Genomic DNA, 19,643 nt, shown 5'->3' on the forward strand with positions numbered 1-19,643 from the left:
TTATTACTTAACTAAATTCGAGCATTACTATTAATAAAATAATATTATTACGCTTTATATACCTTTACACCCCTCCTATCTCCTCTAGCTACTCGATATTAATTACTTTAGGCCGTTAAAATAAACGTATAGCCGTTAGATCGAGGGCTTAATACGTATATATATTAATTACGTAAGTAAGCTCGAGTTTCTCTATATCTTCCGCGAAACTTTCTTCGCCTCTATAACGGAGAAAAATATATAAGGTAGCTTTACGGGTACTAACTTTATATTATACGATTTAAAGAAGGTACTTTTTAAATTAAATATAAAGCTTCGTACGTTAATACCCTTATCTTTAAGGCTAAATACGGTATTATTTTAAGTATTCTAAATATTATTAAACTCCTAAAAAGCTAACTTACAGTTAACGTTTATTAAAACTCGTATTATTAATTATTAAAATAATTCCCCGACTTTAATATTAACTATAGTAGATTTGTTTATTAAAGGTATAATAATTATAATACACTAAGTAGCTCTCCTTTAATTAAAAGTATTTTCGCTCCGTAAGGCGAACGAGGCACTAAGTAAGCACCGGAGAGTAAAAAAACACGTATATAGCTTAGAGGATTACTTACTATGTAAGATACACAGGATCTACTAGACTAGAAGGCTATGGATGGAGAGGTGGCGTAAAGAAAGGAGCAGGGTGGTGGTAGTGTAGGGGGGGGGGGCGTACGAAGGTTCAGTGCTGTAGTATGTGTGGCAAGCCTCGCCATAATATCCGTACGTGCTAGGAGGTTGCAGAAGAGTCTGATTTAGCTGTTTCTGATGTAATTGTAGTAGGTTAATAGTATTATTGTTTTGCAATTGAGGATGGTTATAATAAGGTAGTGGAAATCGATCCACTCGCTTGTCCGATCCGCTCGCTTATCAAATACGTTAATTGAAAATTAAAAATAATCATTATGATTATGAAGTTTAAGAATGAAAACTTTTATATAATTCGAAGTTAATTTTAACGATCATTCAAAAGAAACAGTCTTAAAATACAGCTTTTATTTGTGTATTTTGCAGTTTATCTGAGCCCTGTAGAATACAGGGCCCCAAAGGCAATACCAGAATATAGGGCTGTATCGAATAATTTAAGTAGATAAATTAAGCGGTTATACTTATTAGAAAGTAAAGTTATCACCCCTGGGTTAGACTATATTTTAGGGGTAGCTTTATATGTATAATTAGCCATTACCCCCATTACCGTATATCTATCTGTTCAATAAACCTTTATGACTATTGGGGCATCTGTGGAGTTGAATTTGGAATGAATAGGGCCGTCAAGGCGTTTGGGAACTACCCTGAGTACCCGACAGTATTTTAGGAAAAGTAAAACGCCGACTCACAGAAAGCACATATTGGTATGTGGGCCGAGGCATAAGCAGAGGGAGGGAGACTACTTTCGAGGACTCAAGGGCCAATAGGTACCTATGGATAACAACCGCGAAGTCTAGACAACCCGGGCAAAGAAACACGAGAGTGGTACTAAGAATAGCGTTCCCACTAAGCAATAATTACGGCCCTCACCACAGTCTCTCTTCCCTCCCAAGCCCCTTTCTCTATCCTCCCAACAGCCACTCTCTCAGCCACAGTTTCCTCCTCATCCAACCACTTGATCCACATAATATTATAAAACTCATAAAGACCCTTGTTCCTCGCCTCTGGCCAAAGCGGAAGTGACCACTCATCAAACACATCAGCAAGTGGATGCAGCACCAACTCCTTCTCTTTTGCCTTGCGCGTTTTCAACTCTTCCATCAACGGCACCGGGAAAGGGAAGCTCAAGTCTCGCTGGAGCATGTCGAGGCGTTCTTCCTTTTCGGTTTGAGCAGACTCGGATGACTGAGGCTGCAGCTCCGCTTGTCCTCTCGAGAGCTCGATGAGGTCGACGGGGTTGGGTTGGATGTGGTGGCGGATGTCTGATTCCGAAGTATTGAGTCTGAGATGTCCGGCGAGGTTTCCTGACTGGTCTAGAAGAGCAAGGATGGCGCAGTTACCTGCGAAAGCGTGGTAGGCTTTGGGGTGGAGGGTCCAGGTGGTGTGTTTGGATGTGCAGTGAAGGTAGCGTGATCGTTGGGCGACGGCTGGTTGTGGCTGGTGAGGACGGGGAAGGGGGATCGGGCGGGAGAAAACCGTGTCGGGTATAGATGGGTGGGTATAATGGCCGTCTGACTCTTTCCAATCTTCGCTATCAGGGATATGTGTACGAGTCTCGAGGGAAGAAGCGGGATGCCGAGGACTGTCCTTTGTTTCAGAGTGTTCCCAGTGAACTGTTGGAAACACTTGCCATCCACCCTCATGTTGCGAAGTGGCAAGGTAGCTCCAGCCTGCTGCCCAGCTCTCGCTTTGTACATTACCTCGATAGGTCAGCCAGCTCCAAGACGGTAATACCTCTTCTCCCATTTGGATTTGGTTCGAAGGATGGCGTTTCTCCATTGGCGAATAGGGTTGCCATAGAAGAGCAGCATCAAAGAAACAGCCCCCAGGTAAACCACTGATAAGTCCGCCGGGGAATGTTACTGCGAAATGATTTCCCGCACCAGAAAACGCGTCATGGACATCTTCAGCGAATGTTAAGAATCTTGGGGCAAAAAGTGCTGAGAGCCGAGCAAAGCGATGAAAGCTGGGCCAATGGTCTAGCCTTGAGAAAAGAAGTGTGTTGGTTGCAATGGAGCTCAGACGCTGTTGATGTTCATGCAAAGACACACACAGACATTCCCTAGTTCTTATCAGCCAGATCTTTCGGCTACTCTCAGAGTTCAGAGAACCCACCAGTTCACCGTATTGTTATGAAACACCACCCTCCTCCTACTGAATAAGTACTCCTGGAAGGTCCACCCTCTCTGGAACCACACCGTCCGCAACAAGTCAATAGAATGAGAGTTCATCGCCTCCCGATTATTGACCGGCCGTCTCCAAGGCGTATCTCCCTCCTCCTTTCTCTTTCCAATCAACCCCACCCCAGGCGCCAACGTCAACAACGCCCCCCACCACAACCCCTTTCTACTTCTCTGCAAAGGCCTCGAACTAAGCGGTCCACTAGCATCCGCGCTCTGCGCCGCAACAAGTGTAAAATACGCACCCTCATAAATCCCCGCCATACCCATCAACTGCCTCCCCTTCTCCAAATCATCCTGCACAATACACAACCTGTCCACCCAGAGATATCCCACCCCCAACTCCCCAACAAGCCTCACCGCATCAGCTATCGTCCTCGGCAAACCCCCCACCTTATCCAACCCCCCACCCTGTCTCAGCTGCTCCAAATTCCCCTTGACCAAACAAATCGACCCAGTGTCACAGCCCGGACCCCACACATAGCTCAGCGCTACATACTCCCCCTTCTTATAAGCAACAACACACCTCCGTTTAACATCCACCACCCAAGCAGGTTTCGATCTCTGTTTCCGACTCTGGGAATGACACCAATGACTCCCGTCACACTCTCCCAGCCATCCTTCAATCACGGCAACATCTATCGGCCTCAACAGCGAATCCGCCGGCCTCCATGCCCCGTCAAGCGGGGAATCGTCCGTCTTTTCAATGTAGGGCAGGAAGGGGACCAGGTGAGGGGTCACACCGTGGTAGGGCATGTTTTTGTTTAGGAACTCGGGCATTCCATCTTTTTCTTTTCAGGATCCAGGCAAGAGATGGAAGACAGGAAAAGAAAATCAGATTGTATAAAAGGTGTCAGGAGAAAATATGAGAACCTCGGCTGAAGAGGGCGAAAAGAAGCGGGGGTTCGAAAGAATCGCAGCTGAATCGGGCGAGTTTGGTTAGGCAGATTTTGTGCTAAAAGGTTATGCATGCATAGGTGGTGGCTGAAAAGGGGCTAAAGTTGGTGAGCTTATGCAGGCCTGAGTCCTTATGCATTGCTTTGTTCTACACGTCCTATGCATCATTCCACTTTTGTGTATACAACCCCTTTTCGTCCTCGTTATCGGTCACAAAGCCAATACACACAATGAGCATCAATATTTACATTTTCTCATAACTATTTACACGAATCATCCCCCCTTCCAGCTGCACCTAGTTCAAGCACTGGGAATACCACTGGTTAGAAGCACGGCACGTCCCCTGGCTGCAGCACGTTGGCCCATTCCACCCGCTGCCACCGCACTGTCCCCAAAGAGCCGCGCAGTTGCCGCCCGGGTTGCTGGGTTGAGTGGGCTGAGGCGTGACGGGAGTGGTAGGGTTGGTGGGAGTGGTGCCGCCGCCGGACTGGTTCAGCCTCGCGCGGACAAAGGTGAGGGCTTGCTGTCCGTACTTGGTGCCGTAGGCCTGGTGAGCCTGCTGGTCATTGCCGGTGCAGCAGTACGGGTCGACGCTGTCGCAGTAGTTTTGGATCTTGCTGGCCGAGTTGGAGCCACAGACGTAGCCGCGGGCGCGGGCGGCGAACTGGTTTCCACGTTAGCAACCACTCTTGTTTCGTGAATCTGGATAAAACTTACACCCTGAGCTTGGCATGTGCCGACGTTGTAAGAAAGACCAGCAACATATCTGGGAGAGCCCATAAAGATGGCCGCCTTGACCTGGTTGAGCGCGCTGGCGGAGATGGGAGGGGTGGTGGTGTTGATGTTGGAGCCAGCATCCGGCCCACCGCAGACGGCGTTGTCCATGATCTGACCACCTTGGGAGTAGCCAACCAAGACGATCTGAGTGTTGGGGCAGCGGGTGTGGAAGTTGTTCACAGCCGTAGCGACGGCGTTGGTGCCTTGACGAGCAGACTCGCCATACTGTACACCGCCGCAGCTGGCCTGACCGCCGCAAGCAGGATACTGGATCGCCTCGCTGGTGGCACCGGGGAAGGCCTGCAGAATGAGGTTGACAACCTGACCGGCGGTGCCGAAACCGGGAGCGACAGTGGTCTCACGGGCACCGAAGACGTGGATCTGGGGGCATTGGCGCTTGGCGAGAACAGCCGCCTCGGCTTCCTCAACGTCAATAGGCGAACCACTGACGACCAGGGAGTGGGCGAGCAGGAGGAGAAAGGCGTTCTTTGGTGATGGCCACATGGTGATTGTTTGTTGCGGTAGTTGACCGGGATGTTGTTTTCCAGCTGCAGATTATCCAAGAATAAATCAGATGTAGACGAGGCAAGCGGTCCCTTTTATACTCCAAACGGCCATGTCAGGGTGAGGAAACAAGCACCACGATCTGCATTGACTTCCCCAGACATATTGCCGGTCCCCATCGCGACTGATACCATGACGTACACCCTCCACGACCCTTGGTAGCATTCCGTTGCTCCGCCGAGCTCGCGTACGGAGTTTATCGTGCTGGTAAAAGTCGTCGAGTTGTATTCCTCTGCCAATTTGTCCCAACAAACAACCCGTGACGCCGGTCGTCCCACCAATCGAGAATATTTCGAGAAGTATTAGTCTGTTATGCGGCCAGCCTGCCAGCGGAGTGTGGATCCACAGTGGTAGCAGACGAGGTTACATCCCAGGAGAATACCCGCGAAGAACTATTCTGGAGCATACACCTTGTTAGCCTCATAGATCCGCTTTCCCAATTTCGTTCGACTGCCGCTCGTGAAAGCTTGGTCCTGGTACCCGGTTGTGTGTTGCGGTGGCTTGTTTCCCGCCCAAGGGAATGCGGGGGGTCACATCGCAAGAGGAGGGCCAGAGGTTTCGACTTTAACACATTTAGCCTGAAATCGTCAGGCCCCGGCTGCCGGCACCGTCTGCCACGGGGCCATCGGGCTGCTGCCACGCGTTGGACCCGCTATCACGTTTCAGGACACGGACGAATATCCGTATGATCAGATTGGGCTGGTGAGATGTCGGTCTTGTCCGAGAGGGCGATGTCTTGAAAGGCCCAAGTCAAGACCCTGCACTTCAACCATGTTCTCGATGCTCATCTTGTCTCATCAACCTCAAACAATGGCAAATGGCGGCAATCCGAAGCGGATGCCTCTCCGTTCATGAAGCCGAGCAAGGGACAATTCCAACATGATGATACTGGATTGAGGAGCCTTTGAATGGGCGTAGTATGATAGGGACATTGCTTCCGTGCAAGACGCACACAAGATCACCGGCCTGGGAACCTCGGAGGCACATCCCCAATGGCCGTCTTGTGCCTGAAAAGGAACCATTCCTTGGATCAAATACCCAATCTCACCAAATAAGCCGAGGATGTGATGACTGTCGTCCCAGTTCACCCTGAACCACTCCAATTTCGGTTCAAAATTGCTTTGTTGAATCTCAGAGGCTGTCCATAAGTTTTGCATTATCCATTTTAGAGTGTTGAATGTTGATGTCCGTTCCCTAACTGCTCTGCCAAAGAGCCACCGAGCTCCGAAAAGTCTGTCGGGTAGGTTGGCTGAGTTCTGGCTCAAGCTGATATGAGTATGGCCAACATTGTCCGATGCCCTTTGAAGAATACGACGTCACTGAGTGGCGTGGTAAAGTCACACAAAAGTACGCGCGTGATAGTAAGAAGGGATGGGATTCTGCTGCTGTGTGTCCGGTATTGAGAGACAAACTTGACGATGAAGCGCAATAGGGCTGTCGAAATAGCGGAACTGTTTAACGGCAACGAACGCTCGGGGTTACTGGAATCGGGCAAAGGCAGCAAAGCACATCCATGATCTGTTGAACCATCCGACCAAAGACTTTCAAGCAGCCGTCGGCTAGGCCGGGTAAGACATGAACAGGCCCAAAACCTTGGTCAACGTTACCAAGCAGCCATGGGGGAGTACCAAGGGGCTTTTTCGCTATGCCGGAAAAGTGGGGAACCCATGTTGGACAGCCAGCTGGGTAGTCAAAGAAGCCGATACCTGCCATAAAGAGAAACTTGAGTTCACAGAAATTGGGGGTCTGGTGTGTTTGGGACTGGTAGTCTTGTCCATGTCCTTACCCACTCCGTCCATGGGCCATACTGTGGCTTGTCATGCGTGCAATCCGGGTTGATAGCCAGGCCGGTTACACCAAGCATGCCGTTGACATAGTCTTTCTCATTTGTGGCCTGGAGCTAGGCAGCGGCGTAGGCAAGGTCATAGACTGTCATTCTTGCATTCTCGGTTGGGCCTGGTTGTTGTGAGGTGTTGGCAAAGGTAAGCCTCCTGTTTCGTGTATATTGGATGGTGTATACCTTCTCCTGACGGGGTGGAGTCTTGAAGATGGTCCTCCAAATCCTCCGCTGGAAGAAGCTCGGGGCATGACCGCAGCACCACCGATCAATTTGGCGGACAGCATCGGCAATGTGTTCCAGCATTGAGTATGGTGTAGCTGCAAGCGGGCAGGCCAGCAACAAGCGGTCTGCGAGCACCGCTTCCTGAAAGATCGATATCCGATACCAATAAGGCAAATCCAGCAAAAGCCACACGGCAGACCAGATGGTGTTTCCTGGACCGGGGGCGGGATGTTCCGTGTCGGTCGGGTCTAGGTCGCAGAGATGAGGAAATAGAAAGCTAAGCCAAGCCAAGTCTTTTTCTGTTATTTGTCCCTCCCATTCGCCAGCGGGCCTCATTTCGGACATGGTCTTGAACAATGGACTGAGGCCAACGATGCACTTGAGTGCCTTGGCTACACGATCCGGGTCAGTTGTGCCTAACCAGCCGATGGCGAGTTCGGCTGATGCGTAGAGGGTGACCACAGTTGAACATGTGAGGCGCGTTTGGCATTATCACTTTGGTCGATGCCGATGCCAACAGCCCAGAGCCGGAGCGTGGCGGGGTCCCTGTCGCGAAATTCGGCTTGCCAATGTGTCTTGACAGAATTCAAGGCCGCATGTAGAGCTTGAAGTGATGTTGACTTGGACACCGTTGACGAGAATAGGATCAGTCACAGTCAGGCGGAGGTCGCCCCATACATAAGACAATGTAGTGAACGAAGACACATCTTGGACCAAGGCAATTGTGTCGAGGTGGCAATTGAGTCGGCCTTCAAACTCACCCGCAATCCTCAAGAGCTGTATTTCCTTTCAAGAGGGGTCAAGAGGCTGGTTGACATCGTGGCGAGCGGCATCCATGGTTCTGGCAAGCACGCAGCTGCCTGATGTTGCTCGCCTTCTAGGTTGAGGATATCAATTACCCCGCAAAATTCCAAGGCAGCTCCGGTCAGCCATGTTCAGTTGCACTCAGCCTTGCACAAGCATGAACAGCCAATCAGAAATATTGGCGACATTCTGCCACTTTTACATCTGGGAGACTTGAATCAATAGTTCATATCATGGCGTCAAGTGAGTTGAATACGAGTCGCTAACTTGACAAATAGCCCATACTATTACCAGTACGCACCCGTTTCGTGAAGGCTGTCATGAGATTTCAACCATGGTGTCTGGTTGACTACACGATACAACCCACCACCCATTAAATATTTTTGAAAGTTGAGCGGTTCAAGTATTTCAAGATGTGGACCAGGATTCTACTCTTAGTGACTTGGTCTGAGGCACCAGTCAGGTTATCTTACTCGGAGCGTGACATTCTAGTGATGTGACAGTCTGGTGGTGATGGTGTTGTCAATATTGACGCAGGCCAAGGCCCGTATTTTCCACCCACGGAACGTTGAAAGCGGGATAAGCACGGAAAGATTCCAACGGCATGGCTTTCAGCCCTAACGTTGCTTTGGTGGAGTTGATTGGCCGGTGCGGCATCGGGATGCCGTATGCGGCCAACAGGCGCAGTGAGCAGAGTTGAATACGAGATCAGGTGACGCGCTGGCCAATGGCAAGGTGAAGGGCTAAATCATGTTACCCATCCTATCCACCAACGACGACGTCCGGGTCAGGACATATGAAGATACCTGGTGGTATATAATACTCAGCCAACGGCCACTTCCATTTCCACTTCATCTCTGCTCTGTTCTCAAGAGCCACACTGAAAGTCACGAGTCTTGATCCAATCACGACAAAAATCTAACCACAACAATGAAATCAATACTCCTCCTTCTCTCCTCCATCTCCCTAGCCGCTTCAGCCTGCGCCCAAGGAAAGGACTACTTCTTCCGTTATGTGGCCGGCAACTCTGTGATTAACGGCCAGCGCCTCCGCGGCAACTTCTCCATCCCATATGTTTCTCCTGGCGTCTCTCACGCGCCGTACAACCCATCCGACCACTTCAACCGCATCCATCTGAACACTTCCCTCACATCAACGGCACCTAAGGTGCTCCTGGTTGTGCCGACCAACCCCCATCCTCCTCCTGTACCTGGATACTATGGCTTGTCCAATGCAGAAGGTTTTGATTCGGCCTATCGGCTGGTGTACTCTTATCGACCGGAGGAGGCGGGCAACGGCTTTGTGTACCGGAATTGGAGGACGAATGGGAACCTCTTGAGGTTTGACATTGGTGGTGCGAGTGATGATGGGTATCGGTGGATTGCTGTCCGGGAGGTGACACAGGCCGGGAATGAGAGATGGGTGCCATGGTGGGTGAAGCCGACGGTGGCGAACTTTGCGACTTTGGAGGGTTGGGAGTACGATATTGCCGAGCTGGAGTTGGTGGAGGCGACGGGGCCGGTGAACTCACTTGCGCCTGGGGGGGTGCAGGAGTAGGCTAATCATGAATTGATGATGACAAGGGGGGAGGGTGGTGGATTTCCTCGTGCAAATGATACCAGATAACAGCCATGATGAATATTCGAAAGTAAATAGACTTAACCGTTGCTATGACACTGTTTTTACCTCCCCCCCCTTTTTTTTGGGATTCAGGGATGCGTGCCTCGGCTCCCATTGCTGCCTGAATGCAGCCCAGCAAAATCGGTCTTTAGCGCCTGTCCTCTCCACTGGAGCCCCTGTCCTCTTCAAGGGCATCCTCCAATCGTGTCCACCACTGCCTAAAAGCAGGGATTCTCTTTCATCTTTATAAACAACAACACTACCTCCCGCCCACAAGAACGTCGCCTTTTCCAATCCAACATCAACTCTCACAACCAAACTCTCCATTGTTTGGTCCTGTCCATCATCACCAAAATGGCCCCCAAAACGACCCTCACAATGGCCTCCATCACCGCCTCACTCACCCCGCAGGACCTCGCCAATGCGAGCGAAATCTCCTCCCTCCTCCTCAAAATCTACCAAACCCTCATCCACATGCAATACCTCCCCGCAAAATCCCTCCACCCGGGCCCCCACGATCTCACTCGCCTCCTCCCCCTGTTCGAAAAGCTCCAATTGACACCCCAAATCATCTACCTCTACACCGTCCTGCCCTACGTCTCTTCCAAAGGCCACGACTTCTACCATGGCGGGTACTTTGCCGACTTTCGCAACAAGCGCGACGTCAAAGACGCCAGAAACACATTCTACGCCGACGACCGCCGGGAGCAGATGCGCCCTTGGATGACGCCGCTTAGCTTGTGCTGTAACCACTCGGCCGTGCTGTTTTATGATTCCAGGCGGCATCGGATAGGCATTTTTAGTCAGTGCGATGACTGGAGTAATGATAAGGCGCTGAGGGCGAGGCATGGGGATACAAAGTTGGGGTTGACGCCGGTGGAAGACTTGGAGGTCGAGTCCGATTCTGAGCCCAGTAGTCAGGATGAGGGGAGTGAGCGGGATAGTGATGATGAAACGAGGTCGAGGAAGAAGATGAAGAAACATTATCATCCGAAGTTGGGGTGCGGGAGCCAGGGGAGGAATGTGTGGGATGATATGCCTTCGAGGCCGGCAGGGGATGTGCTGAGGGATATACTCAGGGAGTATGAGACTTTGGAGGAGGTGCCATGGGTGTATGAGCATGGGTCGAGCCGAGACTGGCCGACGGGGGTGAAGCAGTTGTTTTTCAAGTATGGGTGGCCGGGCAAACAATTTGCGAACAATGTCGAGGCGTTTGAGCTGGACACGATGCGGCTTGCGGCAATGGAGACTCTCAGGAGGCGCGCGAAGGACATATGTGAGCAGGTCAAGCAAGCGAAGGAAAGGGTGGAGGAGAGGAATGGGCCCGACTTTCTGCTTTTGAGGCGACAGATTGCTACGGCCGAGACACCAGACGAAGAATGGATCGCGAGGTATCAACTTTGGCGGAAGGAGCAAATCATCGAGCAATCAAAAAAGGAGCTGGAAGATGCAGAGGCAACGAGAGACCGGCGGTTTCCATCTGGGAACAAGCTTAGCATGTTTAACCAGAAGCCGGAGGATTGGATCCTGTGGGAGGTGCAAAAATGGAGGCAGGATATTGCCCGCGAGGAAGAGCACCTCCAGTCTGCCGTGGAGCAGGCCGAGATGTTCGCAGCTGGTCTCCTCGGCAATGAAGCCAATCTGGAATACATCAAAGACAACATCGAAAAAAGACAAAACAACTTGGGGCTCCTCCGTAAAGTCTTGGAAATGAGTAAGGAGGACGCGGAGAGGCTATGCCCTGGGATGGAGGAGCTCCCAGTCGAGGATGAAAGCGCCAACACTGCCAGCTTCCACAACCGAGCCTATGCCATTGGTTGCTATGAGAAAGCGATTGACGAGATAAAAGGCTTCATGGCTACCGTGCCGATACATTGTACCAAAACAATACAGCTTCTGCAGGGAGAGATTGAAAATCACCGCGAGAACATCAAACGCAGCAATAAATGGTGGGACGGACACGAAGAGGCCATAAGGAATTTCGAAAAGAGGAAGGAGGCCCTTGCTGTCATGAAGGCCAAGCAGAAGACGGAAGGTTGAGAAACGGTCGCAGCAAAGATAGTCTTGGAAAGGCAAATAAACGAGTCAAATGCTGTTTCATCCCGTGTGCCCCACGCTGTGTATGCTATGCTCATGTAAGAGCCAGAGAGCCGCCTGCCAATGCTACCATGCAAGGACGCCAAAAGCCTAGCCAAAAATGCGTCAACTTGGGTTCGTATTTCCAATTTTCATGACGAAGTGCCGGGTTTCTTGGCATAAACAACATAGCTACTCCACGGTCAGTGTCTCATTTCATCAAGGCCACATGATGCCGACCTACTAGGGCACCCAACTGTGCATGTTGCGGTCCACCACTTCATTTCTTGCCCTGGCCATCAAGACCTGAAAGTAAGTCTCGTCACCGCCAAGGATGTCCTTGTAGCCCCGTGCAAAGACATTCATGATGCCGTCCCTGTAGTGTGTCAACTCCAGGGCGCCAATCCTCTTGAGTCTCTCATCCTTTGGCCAGGGGTTGGTTGGAATCTTGTACATCTTTTGCACAATATCCTCGTATCCCTCCTCTTCCAGATACTTTGTCCAGCTCAACGGCTCCATCCCTGAGACGCCGACCTTGGCGGACATGTCGAAAAAGATCTGCGCCGTCTCCAGGTAGGCGCTATCCTTGGGCAGAGTGTCATCGTCGGATGAGAACAGTGGGACGGATGCGCCAAGCTGGAGGTATGCCCCCGGCTTCAGCGCCCTCTTGGCCTGGCGAAAGAGCCTCGGCCAGTCCCGGATGGCCATGATTAGTTCCCTTGCGTGAATGAAGTCAAACTTCTTCTCCCCCCAAAGCCAGTCGTTCTCGATGTCGTCGATCTCAAAACTGAGGTTGGGAGGGATGAGGTTCGGTTGGGTAGGCGCGAGATCGACGCCGATGACCTGGGCCGACGGAAACATGTCTGCCACCTCGATGGCCCAGATGCCAGAGCCCGCGCCAAGGTCGAGAATCTTTTGCGGGTCAGAAGGCACGGGGCAAATGAATAGGCGGTTGCCAAGGAGGAGGGTGAACTTGTAGTGCTGGAGATCATTGCGGTCCAGCTGTGCAGGGCGTCGGCGATTTGTCAGAAAGAACATGCAGATACCACCTGCAGAGCAAAAATACCTCCTCATCGTCAATGGGAAGCCATTGTTTGTGCATGCCGTATGCAGCATAAAGCCTCCCATTTTCCTCAACGCCGCGCCGAATGTCAGATGCGATGGAGCTCAAATACCGTGTCGATGTTGATTCCGCATATCCCTCATCGTCTGTCCACCGGTCGGGCTCGATGCTGTCGTTATCGGTGTCGGTGGCAGTGGGTGCCGAGAGACTCTCATTGAGCGAGGGCGCAATGCCGGGCTCGTCAAAGTCGCACTGTTGTTCGTTGGTATCGGTCTTGTCTGTCGCGAGGTGCTTGCCCTTGTCTTGACGTTGATCGTGGCCGGAGCCGAAGCCGGCTGGGTCGTCGTCATGATCTGTGTAGGGCATTTTGATGGCAATCGCAACGACGAAGAAGGGAAGAAAGGATCATCATGATGCGTGTCAGATGGAAAAGCAGAAAGGTGGGGAAGAGAGTAATGGCAGGTGTCCCAAAGGGCCAAAGGGGCGCTCAGATTTCCTGTGGCTTGCCTGGACCTTGGGAGTCTTGAGGGTGGGTGACATGCAGCTTTTTTCGCATCCTGTGCTGGGTAGGTCTTTGTCCAGCCGTTCACTGACTGGCGGCTGTTCCGGGTTCCAATCCATCGGGACACATCGCCCCGGTCCTGTTTGTCCCTCGGCTGATAGGTGCGTCGCTGATCCACGGCTCGCTAATGTGATCGGGTCGGGTTTGTTCTTTTTTGTTTTCTGTTTCGTCCTCCGTGATGTCGCAGAAACAGACCATCTCAGCCGAACCGCCCCCGCCAGCATGTGCCTCCCTGGCACTGCAATAATAGCAGCGAACTGACCAATGAGAAGGGGCTGAGATGCACAACCCCAACCCCCCTCGTTTGTGTAACCAGGGCAGAGATAAGTCCGGTTGCTGCTAACAGGTATGGACGACCCGACAGTCTGGGTCCCGGGGCCGACAGGATGTTTGGGATTTTCATGACTTCCACTAGCCAATTCCACTGTGTTGCTCTTAATCTGTGGTGTGTAACAGCCTATCTGCTCTCCTCCCTGCGACCCCCGCATTCTCGACGACCACGGCCCCTCAGTTGAACCCCCGCACCAATCGCAATAGTATCATAGGCGGTTTGTACTTTTGTTCGATATTCTGTCCTCCTGTAGCTTCATGACCCTGGACCAGGCACTGCGGGGTATGTGAGCATCATCCCCGGTAGCCCCTTGTGGAAGATATCGCGACATGGTGATGGGATTGGCTAGGTATTTAACATGCCGCTGCACCTCATCCATTGGGCCGCCCTTCTCTCTGCTACCAGCTGCCGCATCAACCGCTCCTCAGTGCAACCTCCAACTCCGCCATGGCTTTACCCACCAAGCAAGAGGTCCAGGATCTCGTCAAACAGCTGACTGAAGCTGCCAACGCCTATGATAATTCCGCCAGTCTTGCCGGCCATCTCGCCCGCACCGACATTATCGCAAGGGCGAAGGACCTCCAGCGTACCTTGATCACTGCCGAACAGACACCTGCCTATCATGGCCTAAACGTGAGTTTCTGTCACTACTCATCTGCACCAGATATCATATGCTGACTTTGTCGTTTGTGAACAGATGGCCGAGTTGATTGCTGCCCGCACCTTCATCAAGATTGGAGCTCTCGACGCCATCCCCGAGACGGGAACCATTTCCCTCGATGGTCTCTCCAAGGCCACCGGAGCCCAAGAATCTCTCCTCGGTTTGTTTATCAGATTCGACAGCCTCGACCTTGTTATGTGACTGACCATGAATGGCAGAGCGCGATGCCCGTATTCTCGTGGCCACTGGCTTTCTGCTCCAGCCTTCTGCCACCACCCTTGCCTACGGTCACAGCAAGTTCAGCCTTGTCTACCGCGCTGGCTCGCCGGCCGGTTACTTCTTCCTTGCCCTCTATGACCAGTACCTCAAGCATGCCTACAACTTTGACGACTATCTCGAGGCGCACGGCCAGGTCTCTGCGGCCCGCGAACCCGATGATCCCCTCCACAACCCCTGCACATGGAACGCAAAGCAGGATGGTGTGTCTGTCTGGCAGATCATGGCTCAGAACCCGGAGAAGCTGGACCAGTTCCAAAAGGGATTGGCCGGCATCGATGTTGCCGTCCCGCCCGTGGGTCATTTTGACTTTTCATTGTTGAAAAATAGCGACGAGGAGAATGCTGCGGGGATCAAGGAGCTGGTTGATGTCGGGGGTGGCCATGGAGTGGTGTTGTCCAAGATTCTCGCTGCTCATCCAGACTTGGGTGCTAGGAACACAGTGTTGCAGGAACGGAAGGACATTTGTGCTCTGGCCGCTGAACATCTGCCCGAGGGAGCAGTGGCGATGGAACATGATTTTACAAAGGAACAGCCTGTGAAAGGTAAGTCTGGGTCATTGTCCTGGTGGATTCTATGAATATTGCTGACTTCAGTTGCTCAACAGGAGCGAAGGGCTATTTCTTCCGGATGATCATGCACGACTATTCCGACGCCGTTGCCTCAGGGATTCTGAAGCAGATCGTACCTGCCATGAACAACCAGTCCAGGGTCCTGGTCTGTGATATGATCTTGCCGCAAAAGGTTGGCGAGGCCGACTTTGCAGCGGCCGTGATGGATCATGCCGTTATGACCATGGGTGGCAAGGAAAGAACTGAGGAAGGCTTCAGAAAGATCTTTGACGCTGCTGGACTGGAGTTGGTCAAGGTTTGGAGGGCCCCGGGCGTTCCCGGTGGTGTGGTTGAGGGAAGGCTGAGGGCTAACTGATTTGATGACACGAGAATATGACAACTGAGCAGAGGATTACGTTGTCAGAAGTACTGTGATGTCTTGATAGGTAGTTTGGCCTTTTTTTCTCTTTCTTCTGGCTATATTAATGAAGATCTCTTTTTGGATATCTGATTTTGTCTCTGGAGTAACCTTTATGTGTCTGTGTGCTAGGAAACACGCCGCCGTCAGTGTCACTGGGCCAGCTCATGTAACTTGCTCTTCTGTGAATGATAAGAGATTGCTTGATACTGGAACCTTAGGGATCTTTTTTCTACCTAATTAGTTTTAGCGCTAGACCATATCATGTATGAGATATGTAGGATGCCCACAGAAACTGCGACAACCCTGTGCCCTGTCTTATTCATCTTATCTCGAGCCTGGAGCAACAAAGATTGGGTGTAGATCATGAAGGAACATTCCATGTCATGGTGGAGATTTTCTCGGGCAATAGCCGGCTGGGGTAACTTGGAGTTTCCAGTGCCTGGAAGCAGTAGCATAATAGGTACCTATCGTTGTGGTAGAATCACGGTGCAAAACGAAGCAATGGTTGGGTATATGCAAACATTGACTTTTAAAGTGAAATGAAGGAGATTATCCTGTTTCCATATTATCAACTTTCTCTTCAATGGTTATTTATATCCTGTTAGATGGGTGCCTCGTGAGTACTCCTCAGCCCAATGATGTCGTCGACCCAGTGATTCCGCCGACCCAGTGACTCCGCCGACCCAGTGTTCTCGCCAACCCAGATCTCGCCGATCCAATGGTGTCGTCGGCCCCCAGCTAGGGTGTGGTCAAGGAACTGCAGACATGGACTACGGTTTGAAGATCTGTGAATAGGGTTCCCTTGAGCCTCCAGCACAATAGGTGCCTTAGGTAGCAAAGACTGTTCTTGTATACCTCGATGAATACCCTCTATAGCATTCTTATCACTTGTCTGTCTGCTCTGTTGGGCCATTAACTGCCCTGGCCCTTCATCCCATTCACTTCCAGCAGACTCTTCTTATCAAGCCCTGTCATCCACACCCTCGGGGCCCCTGCACTTGCCATTCTGCCCACACTTTTCGTTCACCAATTTAGTGCTGCTCTGGTGTCTATGAATTATTTCCTCTCATCCTTAGGCTTGCTTTCGTCCTTTTCCACCACACACCGCACCAATCCCTCCCGCTTCGAGCTTTGTGCAAGTCTGTTGCCCAACACAACGCACATCAGATCTCCAAGCAAGCTTCGCATTGAAGCCTCATAGTAAGTCGCATCACCTCCACCACTGTCATTATCATTGTCATCTATGCTTAATTATTCATCTTTGCTTCCTACATCTCGTGGACGTTATCCACATCCGAGGGAAGGTGACAAGGGTATTATCACATTTCCTCCACACATCACTCATCTCTTCCAGCCCTGAGGCCTTGCTTTTCATTCATAGGACACATCTTTGGACTTCTCACCTCACAGTGAATCACTGACACTGACACTTCTCTTTCTTCCACAGGCAGTTTGACTTCTCATTACATCTGTCACACTTTCTCACAAACAACCACCGCTCAACCACAATGGCTGACACCAAGATTTCTCCCGCTGCCCCTGAGGGCTTTTCTGAGCGTGAACAGCGCCTCATGATGTTTGTCCTGCTCCACAGTGACATCACCTCTTTGCAGGCACGTTTCTTTCTTTCTTTCACCACACCGTTACTTCTCTAGCAGTGCTGACACTCCTTTCTTACAGATTGACTACCCTGCTGTTGCCTCCCGCATGGGCCTCACCAATGTCCGCTCCGCCTCCAACGCCTGGGGCACCCTCAAGAAGAAGATTCTCGCCATCGATGCCCAGGATAAGGCCGCCAACCCTGACAAGGCTGCTGTTGCTGAGGAGAGCACCGCTTCGACCAAGGCCACTACTAAGACCCCCGCCAAGGGCAAGCGTGCTGCTGCCGCCATAACCGAGGGCGATGCCGATGCCGAAATCGCCACTCCCACCAAGAAGCCCCGTGGCAGAAAGCCCAAGGCTGCCACCACCACCCCCAAGATTGAGGATATGGTGACATCTGAGGATGGCGAGAAGGCCGAGGGCAGTGAGAATACTCCCATCAACCTCGTTACACCCACCCTGACCCCCGTCAAGAAGCCTCGTGGTCGCGCCGCCGCCAAGATCAAGGCCGAGGCCGCTGCCAAAGCCACCGCTGAGGTCGGGGCTGCTAACACGAAGACTGCTGCTGCCAAGGAGGAGGACTTGGAGTCCGAGGTCAAGGATGAATCCACCGTCACTGAGGCCAAAAAGGAGGAGGACGATGTCGAGGAGCTTGTTAGCCCCGAGGATGTCGCCCACCTGGAGAAGATTGCCGTTGATGGAATCAAAGCTATCAAGCAGGAGGATCTGGAGGAGCAGGACGAGGATGATGGCACCATTTAGGTCCTTATTTCGTTGACTCGCGAGCATATTGACCTCATCCTCACTTTACAAATTCTCTGGTAGGGCTTTGATATGGGCAGCTGTGCGGAGTTGGGAATACATAGGAGTCTCGGTTACGCTTGGAATTTCTCTCCCGTCTTTGGAGCAGACCATAGGAACATGAAGCCTGCATAGTAACGAAGCAATGGGGATATAATGAATTACCTTTTCTTCAACACCTGACCGTGATTCATTGATGTGCTACTGCAGTGGTGTGCCAGATAACCTTTGTGAATGATTGTGCAAGTGCGGTGCGGCAACATGCCTCCATCTCTCTGCCATCTTGTGGCCGACTCGTCATCTCAAAGTTATGTGTAACTCCGATCGCACTTTGGGTCACCTCAACACCAGTGATTACTTCTATCAGCATGACCTCGAGTTTCATGATGTGCATTCTCAAAGTCCATGGCCATTATGCTGATGCCTTCCCGACATATCACACCGGAAGCCGGCGCACTTGTGCATAAGAGCAGTGTGAGGAAGGAAGGCATGGTCCACGATAAGATGCGCTGGTTGCCGCCATCAAGTCGCAGATAAACCATCGCTCCTTCCTTTCGGAGACCACCTGCACCGATGGCGGAGAATTATTGCGACAGCCCTGCCTCACGTTTTTTATTTCCCTGCCCATCTTCAGCTTTCTCTTCTCCTACCATTGAAACTGACCTACCACGCTTATCCCAATTATCAAAAGCATCAATCCTCACCATGTTCGCCTCTCATGTCATCGGGATGCTGCTGGCTGCGGCCTCAGTCAAGGTCGGTCGGAGAGTTACGCTGGTGTTGAGTCGAACGACCGAGTCGCTAATTCCACAAAACAGGCCATTCCTGCTTCATTTGAAGGCTTGATCACCGCCGATATCACCTGGACCGGCCGGGTCGTCGCCAATGGCTCCATGGTCAACTTCACTGGCCCCTCTCTCCAGGCCATCGAGCAGAGCATTGCTTCTGTCTATCCCGGCTTTACTTGGGCTACTGCTCCCCAGCCTACCGACGATTTTTCTCTGAGCAGCCGTAACATTGATGACACCCAAGATGTCCCAACCCCTTCGGTAAGCCTCTGTCCCCTTTCTTACATGGCTCCGGGCCACATTCTCACCAATTTCCACAGTTGCTCAAGTGTTGGGATGGAGGTGTTGGTGATGCCGATGCCTCCCACATCACTGAGGGCATCAATTACCTCCAGAGCGTCCCTGGATACTGCTCGAATGGTGCCGGCGCCGCCAACTGCGGACAGATCAGCTGCAGCTACAACAGCGCCATCATGTGGTGCAACAACAACAGGCGTACCTACACCACGCACTGCAAGAGCCTTGCCAAGTATGCCACAGCTATTGTCAGGGGGTGCCAGCATGAGACGCGTGATTCGGCGCATGAGACCATCTGGACCCGCGGCATCCAGGGAGATGAGCTTGGCATTAGCGTCATTGCCGCGAAGCCAGCGGTTGATTGCTGAGCAAGAGGAGAAAGGCGGGAGGAACTTTGGTTGCGAGAGATGACTGGTTATACAATGTCAATCGATCTGAGGTAGATGGAGGCAATCTGCATAGAAGAGAGATATCGCAAGATGATGTTGTGCGTGGCCCTTGTTGTTTTACTTGGTGCTACGTTTGCCTATTCGAGTCATTGTCTGAGCTTTGTTGCCATCTGGTCATGGGAGCCTCCATGCCCCAAGGTTACAACCCCGAGGCCTGTCATGTCACTG

The 19,643-nt window shown here is 51.7% G+C and overlaps 10 protein-coding genes across 10 annotated transcripts; 6 read left to right on the plus strand and 4 right to left on the minus strand.

Moving 5' to 3' along the window:
- Positions 1–1,408: 1,408 nt before the first annotated feature.
- Positions 1,409–3,813, minus strand: QC761_512310 (uncharacterized protein). Its single transcript, XM_062880399.1, has 2 exons — positions 2,809–3,813; positions 1,409–2,755 (listed from the first exon to the last, which is right to left on the minus strand). The coding sequence occupies exons 1-2, from the start codon at positions 3,651–3,653 to the stop codon at positions 1,540–1,542; spliced, it is 2,061 nt and encodes a 686-aa protein (XP_062731110.1). The 5' UTR covers positions 3,654–3,813; the 3' UTR covers positions 1,409–1,539.
- A 179-nt stretch (positions 3,814–3,992) lies between these two features.
- On the minus strand, positions 3,993–5,093 carry QC761_512330 (uncharacterized protein). Its single transcript, XM_062880400.1, has 2 exons — positions 4,488–5,093; positions 3,993–4,434 (listed from the first exon to the last, which is right to left on the minus strand). Exons 1-2 carry the CDS (start codon positions 5,049–5,051, stop codon positions 4,066–4,068), a joined length of 933 nt encoding a protein of 310 aa, XP_062731111.1. The 5' UTR covers positions 5,052–5,093; the 3' UTR covers positions 3,993–4,065.
- A 1,918-nt stretch (positions 5,094–7,011) lies between these two features.
- On the minus strand, positions 7,012–7,518 carry QC761_512335 (uncharacterized protein; the record flags this gene model as incomplete). The annotated part of the gene is made up of 1 exon (XM_062880401.1): positions 7,012–7,518. One exon carries the CDS (start codon positions 7,516–7,518, stop codon positions 7,012–7,014), a length of 507 nt encoding a protein of 168 aa, XP_062731112.1.
- A 1,389-nt stretch (positions 7,519–8,907) lies between these two features.
- QC761_512340 (uncharacterized protein) lies at positions 8,908–9,534 on the plus strand (the record flags this gene model as incomplete). Its single annotated transcript, XM_062880402.1, has 1 exon — positions 8,908–9,534. The coding sequence occupies one exon, from the start codon at positions 8,908–8,910 to the stop codon at positions 9,532–9,534; it is 627 nt and encodes a 208-aa protein (XP_062731113.1).
- A 417-nt stretch (positions 9,535–9,951) lies between these two features.
- On the plus strand, positions 9,952–11,637 carry QC761_512350 (uncharacterized protein; the record flags this gene model as incomplete). The annotated part of the gene is made up of 1 exon (XM_062880403.1): positions 9,952–11,637. One exon carries the CDS (start codon positions 9,952–9,954, stop codon positions 11,635–11,637), a length of 1,686 nt encoding a protein of 561 aa, XP_062731114.1.
- Positions 11,638–11,641: 4 nt separating this feature from the next.
- On the minus strand, positions 11,642–13,467 carry QC761_512360 (uncharacterized protein). Its single transcript, XM_062880404.1, has 3 exons — positions 12,740–13,467; positions 11,918–12,675; positions 11,642–11,868 (listed from the first exon to the last, which is right to left on the minus strand). Exons 1-3 carry the CDS (start codon positions 13,100–13,102, stop codon positions 11,826–11,828), a joined length of 1,164 nt encoding a protein of 387 aa, XP_062731115.1. The 5' UTR covers positions 13,103–13,467; the 3' UTR covers positions 11,642–11,825.
- Positions 13,314–14,491, plus strand: QC761_0081430 (uncharacterized protein; the record flags this gene model as incomplete). Its single annotated transcript, XM_062872848.1, has 2 exons — positions 13,314–14,262; positions 14,327–14,491. The coding sequence occupies exons 1-2, from the start codon at positions 14,077–14,079 to the stop codon at positions 14,489–14,491; spliced, it is 351 nt and encodes a 116-aa protein (XP_062731116.1). The 5' UTR covers positions 13,314–14,076.
- A 10-nt stretch (positions 14,492–14,501) lies between these two features.
- QC761_0081440 (uncharacterized protein) lies at positions 14,502–15,640 on the plus strand (the record flags this gene model as incomplete). The annotated part of the gene is made up of 2 exons (XM_062872849.1): positions 14,502–15,111; positions 15,174–15,640. 2 exons carry the CDS (start codon positions 14,502–14,504, stop codon positions 15,491–15,493), a joined length of 930 nt encoding a protein of 309 aa, XP_062731117.1. The 3' UTR covers positions 15,494–15,640.
- Positions 15,641–17,245: 1,605 nt separating this feature from the next.
- Positions 17,246–17,902, plus strand: QC761_512380 (uncharacterized protein; the record flags this gene model as incomplete). Its single annotated transcript, XM_062880405.1, has 1 exon — positions 17,246–17,902. The coding sequence occupies one exon, from the start codon at positions 17,246–17,248 to the stop codon at positions 17,900–17,902; it is 657 nt and encodes a 218-aa protein (XP_062731118.1).
- A 613-nt stretch (positions 17,903–18,515) lies between these two features.
- Positions 18,516–19,504, plus strand: QC761_512390 (uncharacterized protein). Its single transcript, XM_062880406.1, has 3 exons — positions 18,516–18,697; positions 18,760–18,990; positions 19,050–19,504. The coding sequence occupies exons 1-3, from the start codon at positions 18,647–18,649 to the stop codon at positions 19,392–19,394; spliced, it is 627 nt and encodes a 208-aa protein (XP_062731119.1). The 5' UTR covers positions 18,516–18,646; the 3' UTR covers positions 19,395–19,504.
- The last annotated feature ends 139 nt before the right edge of the window (positions 19,505–19,643 follow it).

This window comes from Podospora bellae-mahoneyi, chromosome 5, assembly GCF_035222275.1.
Source record: "Podospora bellae-mahoneyi strain CBS 112042 chromosome 5, whole genome shotgun sequence".
NCBI lineage: Eukaryota > Fungi > Ascomycota > Sordariomycetes > Sordariales > Podosporaceae > Podospora > Podospora bellae-mahoneyi.